At 41.9% G+C, this 23,651-nt stretch overlaps 1 protein-coding gene across 1 annotated transcript in view; it reads right to left on the bottom strand.

The window, feature by feature from the left end:
- Positions 1-23,651, bottom strand: part of WWOX (WW domain containing oxidoreductase) — a 634,025-nt gene that overhangs the window by 454,242 nt on the left and 156,132 nt on the right. The window contains exon 8 of the mRNA XM_048515668.1: positions 22,054-22,318. Coding sequence (XP_048371625.1) covers positions 22,054-22,318 — 265 coding nt within the window. The remainder of the gene's footprint in view (positions 1-22,053; positions 22,319-23,651) is intronic.

Here is a 23,651-nt window from a genome sequence, read left to right as displayed (position 1 = left end):
GTATGGACTACAGTTCCCATCATCCCCCTGCCAGCATGATGCTGGCAGGGACTGATGGGAACTGTAGTCCATAACATCTGGAGGGCCACAAGTTTGACACCTATGCTCCAGATCCTCAATCTAATATATAATTTTGATTAGATATTTCAATTGTATTTCAATTCATATGAATGACATCCTCATCGCCATCCCCTACTCCTCAATTTAACAGAATCAAGCTATTATCAAGCTTTATCCACAGCCTGTCTTTTAAAACAATACACACAAAGAAGAGATACAAGCAGCAAAACTGTAGGAGAGGTTTTTCTTCTCAAGGTTTGCTTTACTATTTGACTGATAAGTATTTTTAAAAATGGCAATTCGTAAGGACCATCTGTCCTCTACATAAATTAGCCAACTCCCGCAAGAACATCCCCCCCCCACCAAGTAGCAATAGATCAAATGAACTCAAACCCTCATTAAAACGTAAGGAAATGGCATCTTATCCCATAACTATATTACATTCAATTAGCATGATTGCAATTTAAATAGATAGTGTTATTGGTAGGTATTGTTATCAGTAAGAGAAAAACAGTTTTCGTGCTGGCGATGCATACCGAGAAAATCTGTGACAGTAGTTTTCATTCTGAAAGCAGAGAACCCAATTGAAGAAACGGGCTGACAGAAAAAAATGTAAGAACCTCAGTGACTCACTGTCCTATATCCTTGTTTTATTTTAATGGCTGGTTTATATTTGTTGATAATTTATGATGTTGTTATGATTTTATGACACTCTTTTCACTTGTAAGAGCTTAAAGTAGGACTCTGGAGAGGCGGCATATAAATCCCATAAATAAATAAATGCCACGCCACAACCTTGCCTCAAACAGCAAACAAGTGTGATCTTTCCTCAGTTCTGTACATGGACTACACTTGTTTTATATAGAAAGGTTATAGACTTCCCAGGAAGATGGAGAAATCTACGCAGCACAGGAAGTACCTCAAAACATGCAACATTTATGGAACCCCTTCGGGACATTTATTCCTTACATTTCAGTGGTAATTAAGATTCTAAACCACCCACAAAGATTGTAAAACAGTTAAATGGACACACCGTAAAGATGCTTATATCGCACAATTTGTTTGGCATGAATGCATATGAAAATGAGGCTTGACAAAATGAAGGTCTAGTCACCGAATTACACAAAGGAACACATTGCTGGCTCAAAATGGCAGATGGAAAGTGGCACTCCTTTCCCAAACCAAGTGTCTGTAATACAGTTCCATACCTTTATGGCACTGGTTCTAGTTGTTTATATACTTGGTATTATTAGGCTGGTAAAAACTTAGCTAAGTTAATGGCGACTTTTAAAGGATTGATAAAACTATTGTTTTTTCTGATCAAAGTTTTCAATATGGGGAGGGGCAGATCTCTCGCTATAGCGGGACACCTCTTGGCATCAGCCCTTGTTCATCTCCATCTCTTTACAGACCGGTGGGATGAAAACCGGAGGGGTGGGAGCTTGCTGGTGTGACACCAACATGTGAGGTCACTTATGAAGAATTCTGGGCCACTCCTAGAGAATTGCCTTGGTGTTTCCCCGACAGCTACTTCGTTCACTATGGACAATACGATACCTACGGAAGGAACTTCCATATATATTGCCAGATACAGACAGCAACTGTCATGGGCCAGCCTGTGGGCAGGTACCTGGACTCAGAAGACTCAGATACAGAACCTGCTAATGCTAGGCACTCAGAAGTGGCTCCTCACAAGGAAGCAGAAGCTGACCACTGTTCAGCCAGAGCAGTGGTGTAGCACCAAGGGGATGGGGGGCGCAATGCACTAGGCGCACACCCCGGCAGGGGCATGGTGAGGGGGTGGAGGGGGGCCTTCCAGGGCGGGGTGTGGGTGGGCAGGGCTGTGGCAGGGTGCAGGGTACATACATGCCCCGGGCACAGTTCCCCCTTGCTCCGCCCCTGAGCTGCTTGTGAGGAAGTTCAGGCAGCAGGCAGCTACCAGTCCTTCCTCATCTGATACCACACAGCTGAGAGAAGCTGCACAGTCCTCCATCGAGCCCTGTGATGAGCCAGTTGTGCAAAGGAGGTGGAGACAGCAGCAGCAGCAGCTACAGAGTCAAAGGAAGAGTGCTCATTTCTCTGCCAGGTATGGCACAATAGCAGAGTCTGCATCAGAGGAAGACTGACTCCTTGCAGGATCTCTGCTGCAGCAATCAAGGATCTCCATGTAAGCACTGCTTTGAGCTTGGCTCTGCCTGGATGCAATGAGTGCACTTCCTGCTGAATCTTTTAGTGCTCACTATAGCTCCCAGTCTGCCTGTCTGCTTGGCTTCCAGTGCTTTGGACCTGGGGCTGTCGGCCCATTCTGCATAGCAGACACCTACCTGCAGCACAGCAGCTATGCCCTTCATGCCATGCTTGTGGACATCCCAGCAACGCCTGACTGGTCATGACATACATGGCCCTTTAATCTCATCCAGAACTACTTCTGATGGCCTCAATCTTATTTAAAACACAGAAAAAACTCGTGTAGTTATTCGTCTGTCAAAAACTAACAATTTCTGTTCATAGTCGACAGTTTCAAGCTGTTATCAGCAATAATTTCACCAAAAAAAATTAAGAACAGAGGGAAAACAGACCTTAATTAAGCAAAGTGTTCTCTCTTTCTTCTATAATGAAAGCAAAGTTACATTTATATTTCCACCAAGATTTTTCGCCACTTAATGAAGACATTATCCATGAGTTTCAAAGTCACTTTACAAAAAGAGCATTCAAGAGATATTAAAGTGAGCTTAAACTAAAAAGTCTTTTTGAAGTCAATAAACAATAAAAAAGAACAATGAAAAGACAGCCTTTGATCTCTCCACAGTCTCAAGTCTTTAATTTCTCTTTTAATCTAGTAGATGCATTAAGTCTTGCATTCAAATACTTTTCACCTGCAGAGTACAGTAAGCTTGCCTTGATTTAAAAAATGTATTAATGTACAGCTCTCATTAGCATGGGTGTTAGCTGGAAGTTACCTCACTTTAGAAAAAAAAGTTTTAAAATGATTTTCCTTTTTACCTCTTTTGAAATTTTTTTTAAAAAAGGGAAATGAAAATGGAACCACGGGCTTTGAAATTCATGATGAGATCAAAGACTATAATGCACATAGATTTTTTCAAAGAATAAATTATTAACCACATGTGCTAACACATACTGGTCAATAGCATGGTCAAGAAACATTAGTCTGTCTCCTCGACCAATTACAATACATCAGTAGTTATTTCAAGGAATACTGAGATACTCATTACGTTTACTTAAAGGCACTTGAAGGGTGACGAAGGATGCAGCTGCAGAAAGTACATAAAACTAGGCTGAAATGCATAATGCTTGGTCAGACGGTATCATTTGGGGGTCATGAAAAACAAGGGGCAGCTGTTACCAGTAGTCTTCCCTTTTCCTCACCGCTAGCTCCAACCTGAGCCCTAATCTCCTGCCCATAAGAAGCAGGAAAAAATGCCTCCATAATAATGATATAGGAATTTCCCCAATTGAAGACTATGTCTTTAAGAGGAATTCCCAGAGAGGAGGGACCCAACCTTTTTGAGCCTGTTGGCACCTTTGAAATTCTGGCACAGGGGGTGGGCAGAACGGGGGGGGGGAATGGGGGTGGTGGAAAATATAGACTGCGCACCGGGCGCAGTTTGGCCCAGCTACGCCTCCTAATCAAGTTGCTTCTGATCTTTGGCAACCCATTAATTAATGTACTCCCAAATGTCTTATTAGCGGTCTCACTCGTCCTGCAGACTGAGCCCCATGGCTTCCTTCCATGTAATGTTGGGACTTCTTCTTGTCCTGCTACCTTCAACTTTCCCTAGGATTATTGTTTTTTCCAGTGACTCTTGTTCTCCTATAACGTGCACCAAATCTATTAGGAGATTAAAAATAAAGAAATACAATATTTTGTAAATTGAAATTTAGTTATGAACAATAGCTGTGACAGGCAACATCATACCCAGATCACTTGGGATGCCATGTTGTCAGAACATAGTAATGAAAAGATAAACTAGAACTTTAAGAATCAGCAATATGCAAAGTTTTAGAACATTTGTATATGTGTGTCTGTGTTTTTGTCCAGAACAATTATTTTCACATTGGTTACTTACTATAAAAGAATCAAAGGGAGAGCACTTTGCCTGGCTCAGACTAGCCTTTTTATTGATTTGGATACGCTCTGAAGCACATCATCTAATCTACAATAAGCCATTTATGGAGTTTCCTGTGAAATGATCTATGGATTAAAAGGCTTAGATTTTTAGTCCTATCATCAGTGTTATTTTTTTTTTAATAAAAGAGAAGGAATGTAGAAAATAATAAGATTCCGCGAGATACAAGTGTCAATATCACAAAGTTAGAAACTTCAGTGAACTGATTTAAACCTTCTTGCCGACCATTTAGACACATGGTACCAACTTATCCAAATGCATATTTCAGCTGGAGTCCTTCCATATCAACAGCATGGAAGAGTCAAAATACACAAATCACAGACGCTGGCAGATTACAAAATGTAAACTTTGTGTCAGCAACAACACACTTTAGTATCCTGAATAGATTATAATATCAAGAAATAATAGGGTGCAAGTTGGAAGGGGGAAGGGAGTCAATGTTCACAAAAATTATCTCCTTATTTGGCCTAGTTCAACCGAATAGCAAGTGAGGTAATAAAACTTGCAAACTGCAGTGTTTAAGGCCTTAGGTGAAGGAATTTCATGCTTAACTACATTGTTACATTAAAATAAAAATTTTAAATGCTTCCCTGTACATAGAAGACCAAATGCCATGGAGAAGCAATCTAGCATAGTCATGTCTCTGATGATGTTATTATTTAAAACATATTTACCCTACCCCAGGTAAATCCCACCCTCCATTGTGACTTACAAAAAATTATAACACCAAACAAGGTCTAAAACAGTACATTTACAATTAACAAAACAAACACAAGTGGCAGTAAATCACAACAAAGCACCAAGAATCAATTAAAATCAAACCAATTCCAAAATTTTAAAAGAATGAACATAAGAACATAAGAACAAGCCAGCTGGATCAGATCAGAGTCCATCTAGTCCAGCTCTCTGCTACTCGCAGTGACCTACCAGGTCCCAAAGGGACCTGGTGGGCCACTGTGAGTAGCAGAGAGCTGGACTAGATGGACTTTGGTCTGATCCAGCTGGCTTGTTCTTATGTTCTTATGTTCTTATGCCATTGGGAGCTCACATGCAGGATGTGAAAGCAATGGCCTTCTGCTGCTGTTGCTACCAAGCACCTGGACTGTTAAGGCATTTGCAATCTCAGATCAAAGAGGATCAAGATTGGTAGCCATAAATAGACTTCTCCTCCATAAATCTGTCCAAGCCCCTTTTAAAGCTATCCAGGTTAGTGGCCATCACCACCTCCTGTGGCAGCATATTCCAAAACAATCACACGTTGCGTGAAGAAGTGTTTCCTTTTATTAGTCCTAATTCTTCCCCCCAGCATTTTCATTGGATGCCCCCTGGTTCTAGTATTGTGAGAAAGAGAGAAAAATTTCTCTTAAAATTTCTCTTAAATTTCCCTTAAATTCTCTTAAAATGGTTAAATTATTGTTTTCATTTAAGTTAACTGTCAAAACCTTGGTTAAATAAAGACAGACTTTGCATGTGATTGCTACAGACCACATGTCATTGGTGAGAGATTCATAAATGGAGGCAACCACAGAAAAGACTCAATTTAATGGGATACAAATGACCATTCTGCACAGCCTCAATAAGACATCCTGAGGACACTGAAAAAGGCATCCTGGGAGGGCACTCTGCATAGCTTTCTTCCGAAGACATCGTCAAGATGCCTTATTTCAGCTCAAGGTGTCTTTTTTTGAGAACACAGTGCATCTTCGCCCCCACAAGCCGGCTACATCTGCTACCTGGCTGTGCAGAATGCAGAGCTTAGGAGGCATCCTATTTTTCCTTCCCGACCATTTTGCTCTCTGGTCAGTTTCACCCTCAGCTTACGCCTAACATTTTATTTGCAGCTGAAAGGACCCTCCCTGCTGTCATTGCTAATGGTTGCCCCAGGACGTTTGCTCTGCAGGCTATGATCCTGGCCACCTTTTCAGTCCAAAAAGTACGTCATCGTATTCAGTTTGTCATGCCAATTCTGGCAATATATCGTTTTTTCCTTTTTAAACAGTTTTTTTGATGTATTGTTGAAGGCTTTCACGGCCAAATTCAACTGGTTCTGGTGGGTTTTCCGGGCTGTGTGGCCGTGGACACAGTGTGTTACAGACTCCCCTCTGTGATACACCTCTGAAGATGCCAGCCACAGATCCAGGCGAAACGTTAGGAACAAGATCCACCAGACCACAGCCACACAGCCCAGAAAAACCACCAGAACCAGCTTTTTGATGACCTATCTCTGTAGCTACACAGACACAAATACGAGAATCTTAGCCTCCCATTGAGAAGAATTGTGGTAACTTGACCCCCACAGAACAACCCCCACAGTTCAGACTCATCCAGTTCCACAATCTTCTCACAGTGAGGTAGAGAGAGAGAGAGAGAGAGACAGAGAGAGACAGACAGAGAGAGAGAGAGAGAGAGAGAGACAGAGAGAGAGACACCAATTGGTCCAAGAGGACAGTTTTTCTGCACAGTGGTGAAATAATTTTTTCCCCCTAAATACTGTTGAAGACTTTCATGGCCAGAATCAACTAGATATCAACTAGAGGGTTTTCCAGGCTGTGTGGCTGCAGTCTGGTAGTTTTCGATCCTATTATTTCACTCGAGTACACCAAAGCACCAGGAATCAAGTACAATTAAACTGATTTTACATAGCAGTAATCAAATTTTAAAGGAGCAGTTAAATTATTGTTTAAATTTAAGTTAACTTTCCAAAATATAGACAGACTGTGCATGCCACTAAATGACAAGTGATTGCTATAGAAAACATGTCTTTGGAAGGAAATCAATAAATGGGGCAACTACGGAAAAGGCTCCATTTGAGGGGATACACTGAAGTCGCGCACACATACCCCTCTAGTATGAAATGGTACACTTCAGAAACAGTTTTTGTACCACATCTGCTGATTGTAATGCTGTGATTCTATGAAGAGTCCTTAAAAACATGTCTAGTGCCCAAAACTAATTGAGGAAAACCCACAACAGGCAAGATTTTTTTCAAATTAAAAAAGAAAGAAAGCCCAAACGCTTTCAGTAGATTTCTAAGTGCTCCTTCATGTCCCACTGAAGATGATGCCCTTAAACAAAACTGATTCGTGATTAACTTTGGCTAACGGCAAGCATTCACAAGCCACGCTGTACCACTGCAATATAATAGTGAATTGTGACCTGATAATTAAATGCCGGGAAGCAAACAGCCCATTTTAGTAAAAAGACAAACAAAACAAAATTCACTGATCCCTTGGAGTGGTGAAAGAATTAAAAAAAACTTATGAGATGAAGAAATAAATACATAAATCTTAGTATATTCATTAGCTTCTGGGTTTTTGTTAGGAAGGTGCCGACTTTTCGCAGTATCATTTCTGAGTAAAAGCTGACAACTGTGTTGTGTGTACCCTGGGCAGAATAAAGTCACTTTACAGTGAGATCCATTTTTGAGGGGATGGAAGGATGCTCTCTCCCTTCATCCTTCCTTTCCAGGAGGCCCGGTGACTATTAAAGAGTCACTGCTTAATTGCTCAGCCCTAAAGCAGAAGAAAGCACATATTAGTTCACACCCCCATCATGCCTAACAACAGCTGGCAGAAAACTACAGTATGCACCAGTTTGTATTAAGATGTCATTGTGCCTTTCCCCGTTCTAATCGCCAATTATGACTCTATTAGCCCTACTTGGCAGTTCATCTGCTCCGGCGACGGCTAAGGGGGGGAGACTTGGAATGGACCTCTGGTCTCAGCCTTTCCGCTTCAGTGAGTGCGCAGTGCGGCGGCTGTCATCTGGAGACACTGAGGAGGCGAGGCATTGTCTCTGCTAAAGGTAACTACACCTGACCTGGTGACAATTTACCCAGGAAATACCTGCCTAATGGCAGCGTGAGCGCTGCTCCTTTTACACTCGCAATGGGTTCTGCAAATTAGAGACAACAGGATAAATCTATGACCAGCTCACTAGACACTTCATTAAATCACTGTTCCCTTGCCTTGTAGAGCACTAATAGAATCACAGCCCTCGTTAGCTGCTGAATAAAAGATCAATCACACACTTTGAGAGCTCTTGCAACCAAGATTCCAGAGGAAATAAGAAAGGGGGAGGAAGAGAGAGAGAGAGAGACAGAGAGAGAGAAGAGAGAGAGAGACATATTTAGGATCATCAGTAAGATTCTGAATGGCCTCTCTGCTAGTTGCTTAAATTACCTTCTCCACAACTGGCTCGGAATGTAATACTCTGAGGAACTTGTTAAGCCAGCTTTCAAAAGCTGCTCTCTAATATATGACTACCAGGCCCTGGTCAAAAGTTCATAATATGCATATGTAAAGAGGTACTAAATTGCCTGAGGGCTAAAACCGGAGGAGTTTAATTGCAGCAAAATGCTGAAAACGGTCTATGGAGGGTCCTTCTTTGGGGATGCTGCTGGCATCAGCTGATTGAAGTTCAGAACATTAAAAGCCATACCAAAACACTGCCTCAAATGCAGCTGAATCTGGGAACAGTTGTGCTAGCAAAAACGCGGTGCTGAAAGAGGGTGGAAGGTTGGAGTGGGGTGAGAGATAAAATCATCTGGTTCTCCGAAACATTTTAAAAATAATAATTACAGATCGCTACAGTTCATTACTCAAAAGTCTAGGAATTGAACGCAACATTCAGTGACAATCCATGTTCGCCCCAAGTTAAGTCCTGACCTAACCCATCCTACAAGGCATGGCGATATTTTAATTTGGGACCACTGAATATATACGAGGCTGAAGAACATTTTAAACCAGTGTTAGATGTAAAAGAAACAAAACAATTGGATCAAAATCTCTGATTTTAAAAATCCCTAACATTATTAAAGTCCTGACTTAGTTGGCCCAGCCTGACCCGATCCTGTCAGATCACAGATGCTGAAAAAAAGCAGGAGTGATCCTTGCTAGTACCTGGATAAGAGGCTAGTCCAATCTCACCAGATCTCAGAAGCTAAGAACGGTCAGCTCTGGTTAGTACTAGGTTGAGAGATCACCAAGGAAGTCCAGGGTTGCTACAGAGAAGCAGACAGTAGCAACTTGTTCTATTTGTCCCTTGCCTTAAAAACCTTACGGGGTCACCATAAGTCAGCTGCAACGTGATGGCATGTCCCACCATCAATATTATTTAGCAACTCTTCTATGCTACGTGAAACGGGATCAATGGTTTTTTAAAAACAAACAAACAGCAACCATAATTTTGAGCAATATAGAAATAAGTTTAGGGAACTCAGGAAGAAAGCTTTTGTGAGCCTTCCCTCTGGGTTGTTTTGGGAGAACAAAGCAAACTTTTTTTTAAAATCCAGCATATCATTTGATAAAATTACACATTACCTGGGCAAATACCCTTATTGAGCAGCACAAATGCAAATCTGCCAACAGAAGTGACCCCTTCTCTCACCCAAAGATTATTTCATGCAAAACGCCCCGCTATGGCATTCTCCTTCCAATAGGATTTATTACCGGTTGTGAACCCAGCAGGGGGATAAACAATTTCCAAATAGTTTGAGAAGTGCACTTGAAGAAGATAAACAGCAAATGATAGAAGAATTAAGAAACGAGGGTGGATTTCATACCCTTCCCTACCATTTCACAGAGGAAATCTTTCCTCAAACCTAAGGAGACACCTCCCAACTTAAGAGTGTTTTCAGAGGGAGGAAGAACCACTTCAGCTTAAAGAGGATTCACTTAGGTTGGGGAATAATTACTTGTAGGATGGTTAGATCCCCCCTCCGATGGCATGAATGAACAGTTCCACCTGGAAAACAGACAACGCAATTCCTATTCCTTGACCTATACAAAAGCCATCACAACTGAGTGGTTCAAAAGGACTGCTGGTCGCAAATAACACCAGCTAGGTAGGGTTATGAGCTCACCAGAGTCTCTGTTCACTTCTAGAGACCACTGAAATGGATCAACTGCATGAATCAGCTCTGACTGTATTAGTGAAATGGCATGTAGGACAGTAATGACATAAGATATCATGTAGCTTGGCTGGGTGAAGCTAACCTATTCACTTTGTAAGGACACCCTTCCGTTCTCTGCTGTGGACTGACTGGAGTGGAGTCTGCAGGAGTAGACAGGTGTCTTGGTTCATTCCAACTCAGCATCTGTGGGTGAAGTGATTTAATTTGAAATCCATTCGAAATTCACTTTAAATTTGAAATTCAGCATTTGCCCTCCCTGGGCAAGTTCACAATTAAATAGATCTACAAAGCTTCACAGACTAAAGGAGTATTCACTTCTGCCTCTCGGGTGGTATATTATTTCTCAATCTTGCTCTCAGGGCTAACTAACCATTGGCTTCTGTCTTCCAAAAGTGACAGTTAACATTACGATTCAGTGGCTTTGTTCAACTGTAAACAAACAAAAAGAAAATAACCAGCTCACTCAGAAGCTGTCAGAAGCAAAATCAGTTCAATGGATAAGAAAGATAAAGTTGATAATTCATTTACTTGACCTCAAGAGAACGGCTGTGATGGAAGTCGAAGGAAACAGAACTGTAGCGGTAACAGCATTTACTGCAATAAACAGAACTCACAGCAAATGACAAACCAATAGTGTCTGACAACAAAGTAAAAATATATAACACCCTTTCATCTGTTTACTCTTGACATTTGGTGCTGAAACATGGCCAGTTATTCAAGCTGGCATAGAAATATGAGTCTCAGAAGAATACAGGAAGAATTGTCTTTTAAAAATACTAAAAAGAAGACACAGAGGCTACAAAGAATTTCTAACTCAGTAAAACGGAAAGCCAACAAATTCAGGCATTCACCTTTATCTCATATAACAACAAATACAAAAATATTATACCTATGGTCACTGGAATACAGACATAAATTATACATTAAGCTTATGATATAAGCCAAGAGAGCCTCATCACACAACCCCATTGCCCTACTATATAGTCAGTCTGACCAATATTACTATACTCTGTTCCATAGAAAGATAATAGTACTGTCAGTGGAGGTGCAGTGGTTGAGAAAATTGTATGCTTCTGAATTAGAATACAATCTCGAACAAATTTGAGAATTATCATTCATTTTTACAAACTGCCTTTGTCAAAACCATTATTTTGTGCATTATTGAACATGGTGCTTTGAAACAAGAGCATTTATAGTTTATTGAACGATTTTCAAGCAGATGCGGGGACCAGGGCAAGTAGGGACTAGGACCTAGGAGGAGCAATCTACAATAAAGAAGGTCTGGCATGCTTTGTTCTGTGGTGGAGGAATATACAACCCTACTGCGGAACTGAGTATAGTGAATGTGGGACTGAAGGCTGGATGTGTACTCTGCCACAAAGCGTCCATGTCTGCCTTCTTTATACATAAAGTTCTTGAAAATTATTAAAAGTGCTGGGATAACCCAACTACTGGAGAAGTTAGACGGGGTTTTGAGCAGAGGTTTCCCTCCTACAGCCACCCAGTTACTCATTTATTTTTCATTTGGGATGGAGTGTTCATGAAATACAAACATCCCACCCAATAACATACAGAACAAGGTTCATTTCTTGGTTTTACAAGCTTAAGAAACTGCTTATAAATACTATGCAATTTTGGGTAATAAGAGAAATAAACTGCAGAGTGCTTAGGACCGGGAAGAAAAATATATCATAGCAAACTCATCTTAAATTGATGAAAAAAGTTGAAGGGGGGGGGGAGCGCACAACGGATTGCTAATCTCATCTCAGATACCTTAAGGTGCTGATTTATCAGGAGAAAAGAGAGAGAACGGAGGAGAGTAATTGACAACCTATGACATATCCAGAACAAGGGGAATAAAGACAGGACCTGGAATGTTTTACTGTTTCAGAAACCCACAATGCTGTTAACCAAACCAAGATAAATAGATTCCAGTTTTCTACATGAACAATTCTTTGTATACATCAAAAGTGACTTATTTTAAATATGATTTATCATCCAAGTTGCTATATTTATCTTTTTTCTATGAGATGCTTTTCCAATTAATATAATTCCTCAAGTACTGCATATGGATTTCTGACATGCACAGAAGAGTCTGCTATATCAATATTGGTATTAGGAAACTGCAAAAATAGGGCGTCAGTGAAATAATGGATGGAATTTCACTATGCTCTTCATATTTGTCATCCAGATGCCAAGGCAAGATGGATAAGATTAATCTAAACAGAAAAATAAAACAATACAGAAATATCTTCCCCCAACACACTTTGCCAAAAAAACCCAAAGGAATTATTTGCATATAAACTGTAAATGGGCAAATAAAACTTTTAAAGGTTTTACAGATACTTAAGAGTGTGCTTATTTCTGCCACAATTCAAATAACAAATGTTCTTGCTAAATCCATATTTCTATATTGAAGTCTGAGTGATCAATTTGATAATATTTATTCACTTTTCTCACTGAACTGAAAATTGAATAGGATCAATCACCTCAATACACACTCTAAGTAATCTTAGATAAGATTGTACAATGGTCTTTAGGGAAAAAGTAGTAAATCACTTTTGTTACAGCAAGATGCTAGATGTTTTTACTTGAGTCTTCTTTTTCTAATTGTGATGTAGACTTCCTGTGCTTTAAAATCACATGGATTAACAGAGCTTCTGCCTTTCAAAACTCAACCCAAAAAAATGATAAATGGATATCAAAAGTAAGGCAACAGAGTAAAATGATCCCGAGTATTACTATATATACCAAAGACCAACAGGAAACAACCTAGCTGAACAGGACTCCTTTGTATTTAACACATTAACTAAACAGACTGAACAGGTATCTTGGCTGGCAATCTTTGTAGGCACATCTCTGTAATACCAGAAAATCTTACAGTGCTTCAGACAACATTAGGATAACCGGCCAAGGTTGTGTGTGGCTATACCTCACCCTAAACTCAAAGGATGTAGTTTCCAGACCAGAATGCCTGAGATCATTTGTGGGAACTGCCCTGGATTTGGAAGCTTGGTACATTAAAGCTGGTGTTGTAATAGGCAGAAGATCCAGCTCTGTTCTCTAGACAACAGCGAAGGCCAGGCTACTGAAATTAATTTTGGTTGATCCACTAAGCAAAACAACAACAAAATTACTAATTAGTGCTGCTTTTAATGTTTTAACTATTCTGTACTGTTGCTTTTGTTTGTTGTGCACCGCCCAGAGCCCTTCGGGGATGGGGTGGTATAAAAGCCTCAGAAATAAATAAAATAAAATAAATAAAATCAATGTAAGGCCAATCGGCTATTGTGGATTTTCTGGCCTGTGTGGTCACAGTCTGGTCATCTTTGTTCCTAATATTTCACCCATATCTATGGCTGGCATCTTTGGAAGCATGTCATGGTGAAATGTGTGTGGCATCTCACCATGACATGCCTCTGGGGTGCATAACATTCAAATACTGGTTGCACCTCTGTTTTAGACATGGAGACCAGAATCTTTCTCCTCCGGCCCTAACCAATTTACATTCTTTGGATTGGTGGGCCTACATTGAAGCAAAGCTTCATGTTTTTGATCTATCGTTAGACACATTGGCCAGGCTATCACCAACTGAAATTCTTAAAAATATCAGGGCCAGATTGTATGAGTTCAAACATCATTGCCCAGGACAGTAAATTTTGCTCCCCTCTTTTCCTTGGTATTCCATATGGCTCCTCAGACATGGCTGAATATCTGCTTGTCCTTTCTGATCCCAAACTCCACTGGCCTTTAACCAGATGTAACATCCTGCCCTCCTCTTTAAAACAGGAAAGAGGCAACCCCCCCCCCATTATGAAAGATTGTGCATCTGTGAGATGCACTGTGAAGAATCTGTGGATCACGTTTTGCATCACTGCCCCCTTTATACAGAGGCAAGAACAACATTACTACTGCACTACTTAACTGGCACAGACAACTGGACTGACCAGCAAAAGACTGTGTACTTACTAAACAACAATTTCGGAGTAATCCTAGAACAGACTCCAAGGTTTCTCAAATTGGTTGTCAATAAGCAATCTTAATTTATTTATGTAATACTTAGAATGTTTTTAACTTATTTACATTCCCTTTTATGTACTAATAATATGCCATTAAAGGTTTATTGTATTGTATTGTATTGTATTGTATTGTATTGTATTGTATTGTATTGTATTGACATGCCTCTGAAGGTGCCAGCCACAGATGGAGCAAAAACTACCAGACCGCGGGCCACACAGCCCACACAGCTGTGAAAGCTTCTGACAATGCATCATATGACCAATTGTTGTAGCATTATCTAGTTTGCAAGTGCTATTATCTAGTAGTTCTTTTTCCTCTGGTTGAAGTCCCCCCTTTTAAGCCACATTCCAGTATTCCTAAAGTAAACAAAAAGTATGCAGCTGTGCTGATTAAATTGATCGCTACTTTTGTTTCTCCCTTCTGGGTTATCCGGCAATTCTGAAACTTTGTTAAAGTAGTTCAACATGCCAAATAAAGAGCAATTCTATAAGACCATTATGTAGTTTTGGTGCCCCCTCCCCATTTTTGGAATATAGGTGTTATGACTTCGCTCAAAAAAGGAAGGTCTTCCAGGCTCAGATTACTTGGAAACTCTTTGTGTTTACTTGACGTCCTTTTTTTCCCTGCTAAGTCAGAGGAGACTTGTCTCAATACTTCAAATAAATAAGATATCCAGCTGCACAAACACTATACATTCAGTTGGATTACTTTGGCTTCTCATGGAATATTTGACTTTCCCCAGAATGTAAATGATTAAAGAGAGCCCATCATATGAAACTGATTGGGGAAAAAGTTTAAAGCGGTATGGCATGTTTTCAAAGATGGCATGAAAAGAAACGAAGACTGGAATAAGGTAAAAGCATCCAGTCATCCCAAAAGGTTGCTAAGTATTATTATCACTACATGAAGCACTCTTTAAGAGGCACTGACCATACCCCAGCTCTACGTCTGTGTGTGTGTGCATACATGTGTATGCCACTAGAAGAAGAAGAGTTTGGATTTATATTCCCCCCTTTCTCTCCTGCAGGAGACTCAAAGGGGCTGACAATCTCCTTGCCCTTCCCCCCTCACAACAAACACCCTGTGAGGTAGGTGGGGCTGAGAGAGCTCCAAGAAGCTGTGACTAGCCCAAGGTCACCCAGCTGGCGTGTGTGGGAGTGTACAGGCTAATCTGAATTCCCCAGATAAGCCTCCACAGCTCAGGCAGCAGAGCTGGGAATCAAACCTGGTTCCTCCGGATTAGATACATGAGCTCTTAACCTCCTATGCCACTGCTGCTCCTAGGTAGAGAGATGAAGCTGTGGGTGAAACTACGTCCTGTAGGTGAAACAGTATCATGCCTATGAACACAAGCCACTAGTAACTTATTGCACATGTGATGGCAACGCAATCCAAATTGCAGGGCACCCAAACGCGGTGCCACAGTTGCGCCGGTTCACTGCTCTCAAGAGGGCTTTCCAGTGGCATGTGAAGGCTAAAATGCCAACAAGTCTCCCCACTGCCGGCTTAATGGACTTACGCCACTAAAAAGGTGGCATACATTCGAAGACCCAGCCACTGGTGCAAGGCGGAAATGTCTGGGAGGAAGCTGACTAGCATCAGCTCCTTCCATGGCCATGACCCTGGACCGCCCCTGCTACACTGGCAGTGGCAGGAGTGCAGGGACACTGGTGCAGCATTCAGTACCACGTCTCACTGCTGGGGAGGGCCATAGTTGCCATGTGAAGTCAGATTAGTCCCTACGCTGGGGCAAGTATCCCAGAAGGGCAAATTCACTGGTGTGGCCCCACACCACACCCACCAGCGGATTCACCCCCTTTTTTGCATGGGGCCAAAAGTGTTACAATGGATGATATAGTTAAAGAAGATTTAAATGCTGGAGGAGAAACCATCTGCCTCCTGGTGGTATCTATGATGAAATTGTATGGTGGTTATTAAGATAACTTCTGGATGTTGTGGGTTTTCCAGGCTATGTGGTCAGGATCTGGTAGTTTTAACTCCTATTAAGAACATAAGAACATAAGAACAAGCCAGCTGGATCAGACCAAAGTCCATCTAGTCCAGCTCTCTGCTACTCGCAGTGGCCCACCAGGGCCACTTGTTTTGCCTGTAGCTACTGCTGACATCTTCAAAGGCATGTCCAGGCAAGAAGTGTTTCTCGTGACCTATCTCTGAAGATTCCAGCCATAGATGTGGGCAAAACATTAGGAGATGAAATGATCAGACCATGGCCACACAGCCCAGAAAACCCACAACAGCCAGTTAATTATGAAAAGTGAAAGCCTTCAACAATTCAAGGGCTGCTAGAGTTGACGCTTTTAGGGTCTCTAGACCCAAATTGCACATAGATATAAATAATACATGTTGAGTTCCTTCACAAACTCCTGGGAACACTTCTTTGGGGAATCTGGAGGGTCTTCATAAGTTCCCATTATAATGCTAACCAAGACCACCAAAATATTTCTTAAGAAATCCAGACAAGTTTTTATATCCCCTTAATGAAGGCTTAGACAATTTGTGGCATTAGACTGTGGTCTATCAGAAATTTGGAAGGAAGAAGAGAATTGGGCCTGCCCTCCGAAGTGGAAGGGGGGATATTCCCAGCCAGCCCCCCATTTCAGGGGCATCCCCAGGAGTCCCAATTCACTGTCTCATGGAATTCCACACAATCTGACTTTTTGGTAGCTAGCACAAGAGACGGGGCAACCTTGCCGCAGACGAAACAATGTGAAATCAAATACTTTTTGTTTTCAGGCTGATTTTCGTACCAAATGGTACTCTCAGCAATCCTGGCTCACGCCATCTTCATTTACGATTAATAAAAGTTTTGAGCCTTTGTCTTCAAGGCGTTTTGAACATAAAGAGATCTAGATGCGTGAAGCACAAAATTTTATGTGTGAAACTTTTAACATTTAAGCACATTGATTAAAAAAAAAAACCCTCTTCTGTTTTAAAAAGGTTTTGCAATTATCAACGTCAAGCCAATATGCTCAAACAGGATTTTTATGAGAACCAATATAAATTCTGCGGAATATAATGACAGCATGACAGACAGTTTAGATTGCAAGGATTAAAAATATAACTATTAATTCCCCACTTCTGTCCTGTATATTTGCACAAGGAACCTTTACTTTCCTTTTCTGTACCTGGAGATCTTCTCAAATCTCTTGTGGATACTTCTTTTTTTTAACATAAGGCCCACATACCAACATAGTTAGCATGTAACCAGATGTGAATTACATTCTTCACAAGAGCCTTAAGAGTAGCAGTATTTGAATGCAAGCACCATGAAATGTATTTTTTGAAGGATCACATGTCCTTTTCAAATACACTTGGAATGAATGTAACAATTAAACCTCTTACATTTATTTTTCATTTCAGGATGATGCCAAGACACTGTGAACCCCTCAGACAATTTACAGACTTAAGGCTCCTGGAGTTCCTTGAGGGAATTCACATGATCTTGTCAGGTGCCAGCTAAAGGCAGGCAAACACCTGGCAATTATTGCCTCAGCCTTGCCTCTGCCATCTAGTCAGCATGTATAAGCAGACTGACCAAATGGGGGGCAACAATTATCTTAGTCATGTGATGATGTCACTTCCAGTGTGAACTGGAAGCGGTGCCGTCGTGCCAGGATGATGCTCTAGCACTTGTCTCAAAACTCTATAGTTTCTACCTTCTTCCATGTCCCAAAAACTACCGGGCCATGCCACAAACAGGGACCTGATTTATGTTGAATCTTCAGATAGCCAAGGAGGTTTCTTCTCTCTGCATGCCACTTCAGATCCAAAGCACAGTGTGATGCCTGCTACCTGTTGGAAGTAGCAATGTCTAGTCTACTGAGAAGGTGACCCAGAAGGGGCAGGCAAGTGGTGAGCTAGACAGGGCTGTAAGGTAAGGTGACCAGATGGTCACCTTTGTGAACCGAGACAGGTGGGCGCCGCGCGCGCGTGCAGCCGCAGGAGCGCACGGCCTTCTGGGGCGCTCCCGTGACAGGGCGGGAAACGGGAGCGCCCCAGAAGGCCGTGCACTCCTGCGGCCATGCGCGGGAGGCTGCTGCACTGCCTTGTGCCCCAGAAGACAGTGCGGCAGCCTTCCAAAAACCGGGACACTTGAAAAAACCCGTGGGACAAATTGTTTTAAGGCGGGACTGTCCCGCCAAAAGCGGGACGTCTGGTCAGCCTACTGTAAGGGTAGTGACCCCTCCATCCTTTTAGTGTCACCTTTTGTCTGTCCTTAGACTGATACTCTTAGGTCTAATATCCTGCTTCTTCTCAGACATTAGTTCACACTCTCTTCCTAGCTAGCAAGACAGCGGCACACTATCTCTCTTCTCTTTCCTATCCTAAACATTTACCTGCCAACGCTACTACTTTCGTATATCGGCACTACTACAAAGGTAAGGAATAGCTTTGCAAATAAGAAAGTAGTGGCAGGAATTAAAAGGCTTTGCAAATAAGATAGCAGTGGCATGAATTAAAAGGAAGCTGTAAGGCCTAAGAAGCATTTGAAAGTGAAGCAGGGGAGGAATGAATGGGGCCAAGATACCCAGTTTGGAGATGTGTTGAGACCAGACATAGGCTTCTGTTGATTTAAACCAAGTAAGTATATATCATATACCCTTACCATTATGGTGAATAAATTAAATACTAAGCAGACTGGCATATCTGCTTATGAGCCTCTAAAAAAAATGAATCTAGTGTAACACTTAGAAGTTTAATACAAGACATTCCATCCTAAAAAGCCGCCTAACATGAATCAAAATAGCTAAGCTGGTTGAAACGCATCGCTTTTATTAGTTCCGTATGCACTGGCAGCCAGACACGGCTAGAATGCAGTCTTGAAACCACTTCAGTGGTGCCCTTTGCGTGTCAGGGATTTCAGAACTGCCACCTCCGTTTGGACTGATCCCGGGAAGGTTTGAAAAAAAAGGGAAAAGGGCGGTTTGGCCAGCCAGCGAACCTCGTAGGAGGCTTAATAACTGAAACAGCTGCTGCATGAAGTGTGGCCAAAAAAACGATTAGTTAGACTGGGAGCAAGGATTCAGTGTTAGAGGTTTGCAATGAAAGCCAGCCTAAATATGATCAGGTGGGTGGGAGGGTTATGCGTGACTTGATCCCTCTTAGGGTGTAGATCTTTTTGCCTGTGCCACTTTTACTATCTTTTGTTCCGTTTCTCTCTCTTTTTTTAAAGTTGTGAGAGGAACTGTGACAGGAGGCTATCCCAACTGCTTGGCTGTTATGACACCTGAACCTACAAGAGTGCTACTCCAGCATCCAACTTCCTCCTACAAGGGCACTGAGGGTTTCCTGAGAGAGAGTGCAGACTAAAAAAGGAAACTGTGTCAGTAAGGGGGCAGATAATTTAATGTGTGGCTATGCCTGGTAGTGTGGCAGAGTGGTTTAACTCTACCTTGGGAGAGGATATAGTTGTGAGGCTAGTCTCTGGTGAGGAAAAGACCTAGCCACTACAAACTGTAAAGAGAATCCACCACATAATCTGGACTAAGCGTACAATCCAAGGGGAGGGGTGAATGGAGCCATGGAAGTGGCGTGGGGTTGCGGTCATGTGGGTGCCCACCTCAGTCAGTGTAAGCAGTGAATACACCTGCAGAGGGGATATAATGCCGGCGGCAGTGCACACCACCTGAACCTGGAAGCTGCTGTTTGTGCTGGTGTCCCTCTGCTGCAGGAGCCCATGCCTGTGTGGGTGGGGGCACTCTGGCAGCGTTCCCAACTTTATTTGGCTCTCGGATTTGGTCTGGGAACACTCCCTTTTTGCAGCATAGACTTACACCACCAAAAAGGGTTGTGTGAGATGCTTCCTGGTGAGATGCTTCTCCAGGAGAGAAGAGGTTTTTCTCCTCCCTGCTGTCCACACCACCAATTGCCTCTTTGGAGGGGACACCATGGTACCAGCTTTAGTCTACCAGTTTTAGTCTAAGCTTTGTGCAAGCTTTAGTCTACCAGCAAACCAGAATTATAATGGGGAACTGTGGTTTCCAAAGGACCAAGAAGTGCTAAAGAAAACCAGAACACGGGAGTACAAGAGGAGGACAAACCCAATGTTCTTCTACATGCATTTCAAGTCATAATTTGTATCTCATTTCAAAAAGTTTGTTTCATGAATTTCCAACATGAAAAGTCATAAAAAAAAATTTTTCTTCCAAATCAGCGCAACCTATAGCACCTTATTAGATCAAGCAAAGTGCAAGGGACATATTGTACACAGTTCATCAGCGGGGCATGCAAGTTGAAGGCTGGTTTCCAGGAGTCCTTAAAAACGTAAACTGCTTCCTTCCTCAAATGGAAAAACAGAATGCAAATATAACCAATAAATAAATAACAGGAATTCCTTCCGTTCAACCAAAATAGGTGCCATAACATCTGGGTGAGCTTCAAACCTAGTAATTCCCACCTGTATCCCACCTTTTTACAAATTGTTATATCTGTTACCACACAAAACGTTTCAATAGCCCAAAATGAATGCTACTAGTTTTTGAAAGGAAGAGGCAAATTTTCAGAGATTGCTTACAATTTCTGACGATGAGAGCCCTGATCCAGCACTAATCACACGAGAACTTGAAAAGGAATTACCCAAATGCACAGCGGACAACTTTGTACATTTGAAGGCACATCCAATTTAGGCCAGCAATAGCAATTCTAGCGAGCAATTTGCATTTGGAACAGCCTCATCCAAGGGGCCAGGTGGCTGGTTGTGGCTGTGCCCCCCTGCTCCCCCCATAGAGGCTTCCCAGCGGCGTGGGGAGGGCTGAAAAGCAAAAAAGCCTCCCTCCCACCAAGAAGCCCCCGTTGTACTTAGTAGACTTAAGCTACCAAAGCCACGGCTGCCAGTGTAATGCAACTAATGGCTGGGAGGAAGCCGACTAACAATGGCTCCTCCCATGGCCCGCCCCTGCTACACCGGGGGGGGGGGGCAAATCTGCCAGCACAGCACAGCTCCCACAGGTGGATTCGTGCGCACCCGCCATCTTGGATGGGGCTGAAAGTCTACTTACTGATAAGGACCTCCTGATTGCTCAAGGACACAATCATATCACTCTGCCTTGCTAAATAATGAAATAACTAAATGATAGCATAATTATTGAACCCCTTTTTTTTACTTCACCACAATGCCAACGTTACACTCCCATTTGGTGGGGTGGGAGGGAGAGAACAGCACATCTGTTAAAACTCAAGCACAATGGTTGGCTCTGCGCTGGAAACAGGACGTGTAACCCAATCGCCTTGGATTTCTAGCCATTTTTAATGCAAAAAAGCTTTTTATAAAATATATAGTTCACTGAAACATCTGCTAAGCTCTTATAGCTTTAACATGTGATACCCTTTCTGCCCTGCCCCTTGCCAACATAAACATTTTGTTTTAAGGCAGAACTGAGGCAAGTACACAATAATAGCTTCTAATTTTGGATCCCTGTGAAAGGTTGACATTATGGAGATTATCACTGCTATATTCCACATTTTTTTCCTTTCTACAAGATGTCAGCATTCGGGGGGGTGGGGGGGAGAGGGTGTTCTGGCAATCCCATTACTTCTTAACAGTATCTCCTATCCATGCTGAGTTCCGCCTGAGTCATCTCTTATGTCCGTGAACAATGCGACGGCAGGGTTTCCCTTAACAGTGCTCCGTCCAACCATATATTGCAGACATGCAACTTACACAGTTATCACAACCCTGAAAACACAGTTGCCTCAGAGCAACCAACACAGTTTAATAAACCAAGTTCTACATACGCAGCCCCATGGTTGTAGAATATGCTACCAAATGCATCAATTATGCAAAAAAAGAGAGAGAAAAGTTGTAAAAATGGTATCGCTAGATTTTTTTTCTTTATAGAAAACTATTACATTTCGCAAAATCTGAGGATGTACAAAATGTCACACACTTACCATGGACTTTGTAAAAGGACGAGCCAAAAAAAACAGCAGGGTGTACACCCACCAGCTGTGATGCAGCGATGAATACATCATAGACCCAGGATGCAATGCATTCGATGTCACCCCACGGGAAGAAAGGCGGCGGTTGAGCTCGTTGGACACCAGAATGTTGCACAGCTTCGACCGATTGTAAGCTAACATAGCCCAGTAGTCTTTCTTAGCCGGAGAAAGCAGGTTCAAGTCAAGTTTTCCGGAGCAGTCATTAATGTCCGTGAACCTTTTAAAAAGAAAATAATCAGCTCTTCTTCTTTTTTTGTGGCATTTGAAGCAAAATTGTTCTCCTCATTAAAAAAACACATTTCATCTTTGCTGCACAACTGAACTCAGTTCATTGATAGTTTATCTACTGACAGTTTACCCTCCAAATTCCTTAAAGTGGAATGGAAATTGAGCGCCAATGTGGTGTAATGGTTAGCAGTGTCAGACTAGTATCTAGGAGACCCAGGTCCAAATCCCCACGTTAATATCTGGAAAGCCTGGATTTTTAGAACCTAGGAAACCTGGGTTCAAATGCGCACACTTAAAAGCTTACCGGGTGACTTTGGGCTTGCCACACACTCTTAGTCTAACCTACCTCACAAGTTTGTTGTGAGAATAAAATGGAGGAGAGGAGAATGTTGTAAGCCAATTTGTAATACAACGTAATAAAATGATTTAAATTGCCTAATTGCCATATGTAGAATTGTATTTTTACTTGTGTATTTTATTTATGCTATTTATATTCTGCCTTCTTCACTGAGGCTCAAGGCAGGTTATACAGAATGAATGAATGCAATTGATAGAATGAGACATTTATAAGCAACGTAATAGGACTAGGATTGCAGAGATCTGAGGCAAGCAGACATCTGAAACAAAGCAAACGGTAAACATGTCACGATAATGTAGAAACATTATGCAGGTAGAAATAGAATACAGTGAGAACAAGATAATACATAAAACAACATACATACTATAGCCGTGATGGCGACTTTATATTCTAGATAAGATGGACTGCATATTCTTAACAGTCTCCTGTCAAGTATTGGCTGTCAATTGGCCATTCTGGCAGGGGCTGATGGGAATTGTAGTCCATAACATCTGGAGTGCTAAAGGTTCGCCACCACTGTACTATAGGAACCAGTGTGGTGTAATGTTTAAGAGCAGTGGGCTCTAAACTGAAGTACCAGGTTTGATTTCGCACTCTTCCGCATGAAGCCTGTTGGGTGACCCTCAGTCACAGTTCTTTCAGAACTCTCTCAGCCCATGCAGAGGCAGGCAATGGTAAATCATCTCTAAACCCCTCTTGCCTTCAAAACCCTACCGAGTCATCAGCTGTGACCTGACAACACTTCCTATTGCCAACTAGAACTGAACAAAGTATTTCAAATGAGGCCTCACCACAGCTTCACACAAAAGCTTTACAATACTGGCTGTTTTAATTTTCAATCCATTTCCAATCATTCCTAATATGTGTTACCCTTTTTTCACTGCTGTCCCACACCGAGTTGACATTTAGATTAAAAACTGATGCTTGGAAAGGGATTGTAACATTGGTAATACATCATCAGTAG

The sequence above is a fragment of the Sphaerodactylus townsendi genome, linkage group LG14 (genome assembly GCF_021028975.2).
Source record: "Sphaerodactylus townsendi isolate TG3544 linkage group LG14, MPM_Stown_v2.3, whole genome shotgun sequence".
In the NCBI taxonomy this organism is placed as follows: domain Eukaryota; kingdom Metazoa; phylum Chordata; class Lepidosauria; order Squamata; family Sphaerodactylidae; genus Sphaerodactylus; species Sphaerodactylus townsendi.
The sequence above is the reverse complement of the archived record's forward strand: the minus strand, read 5'-3'. Positions and strand labels throughout refer to the sequence as shown.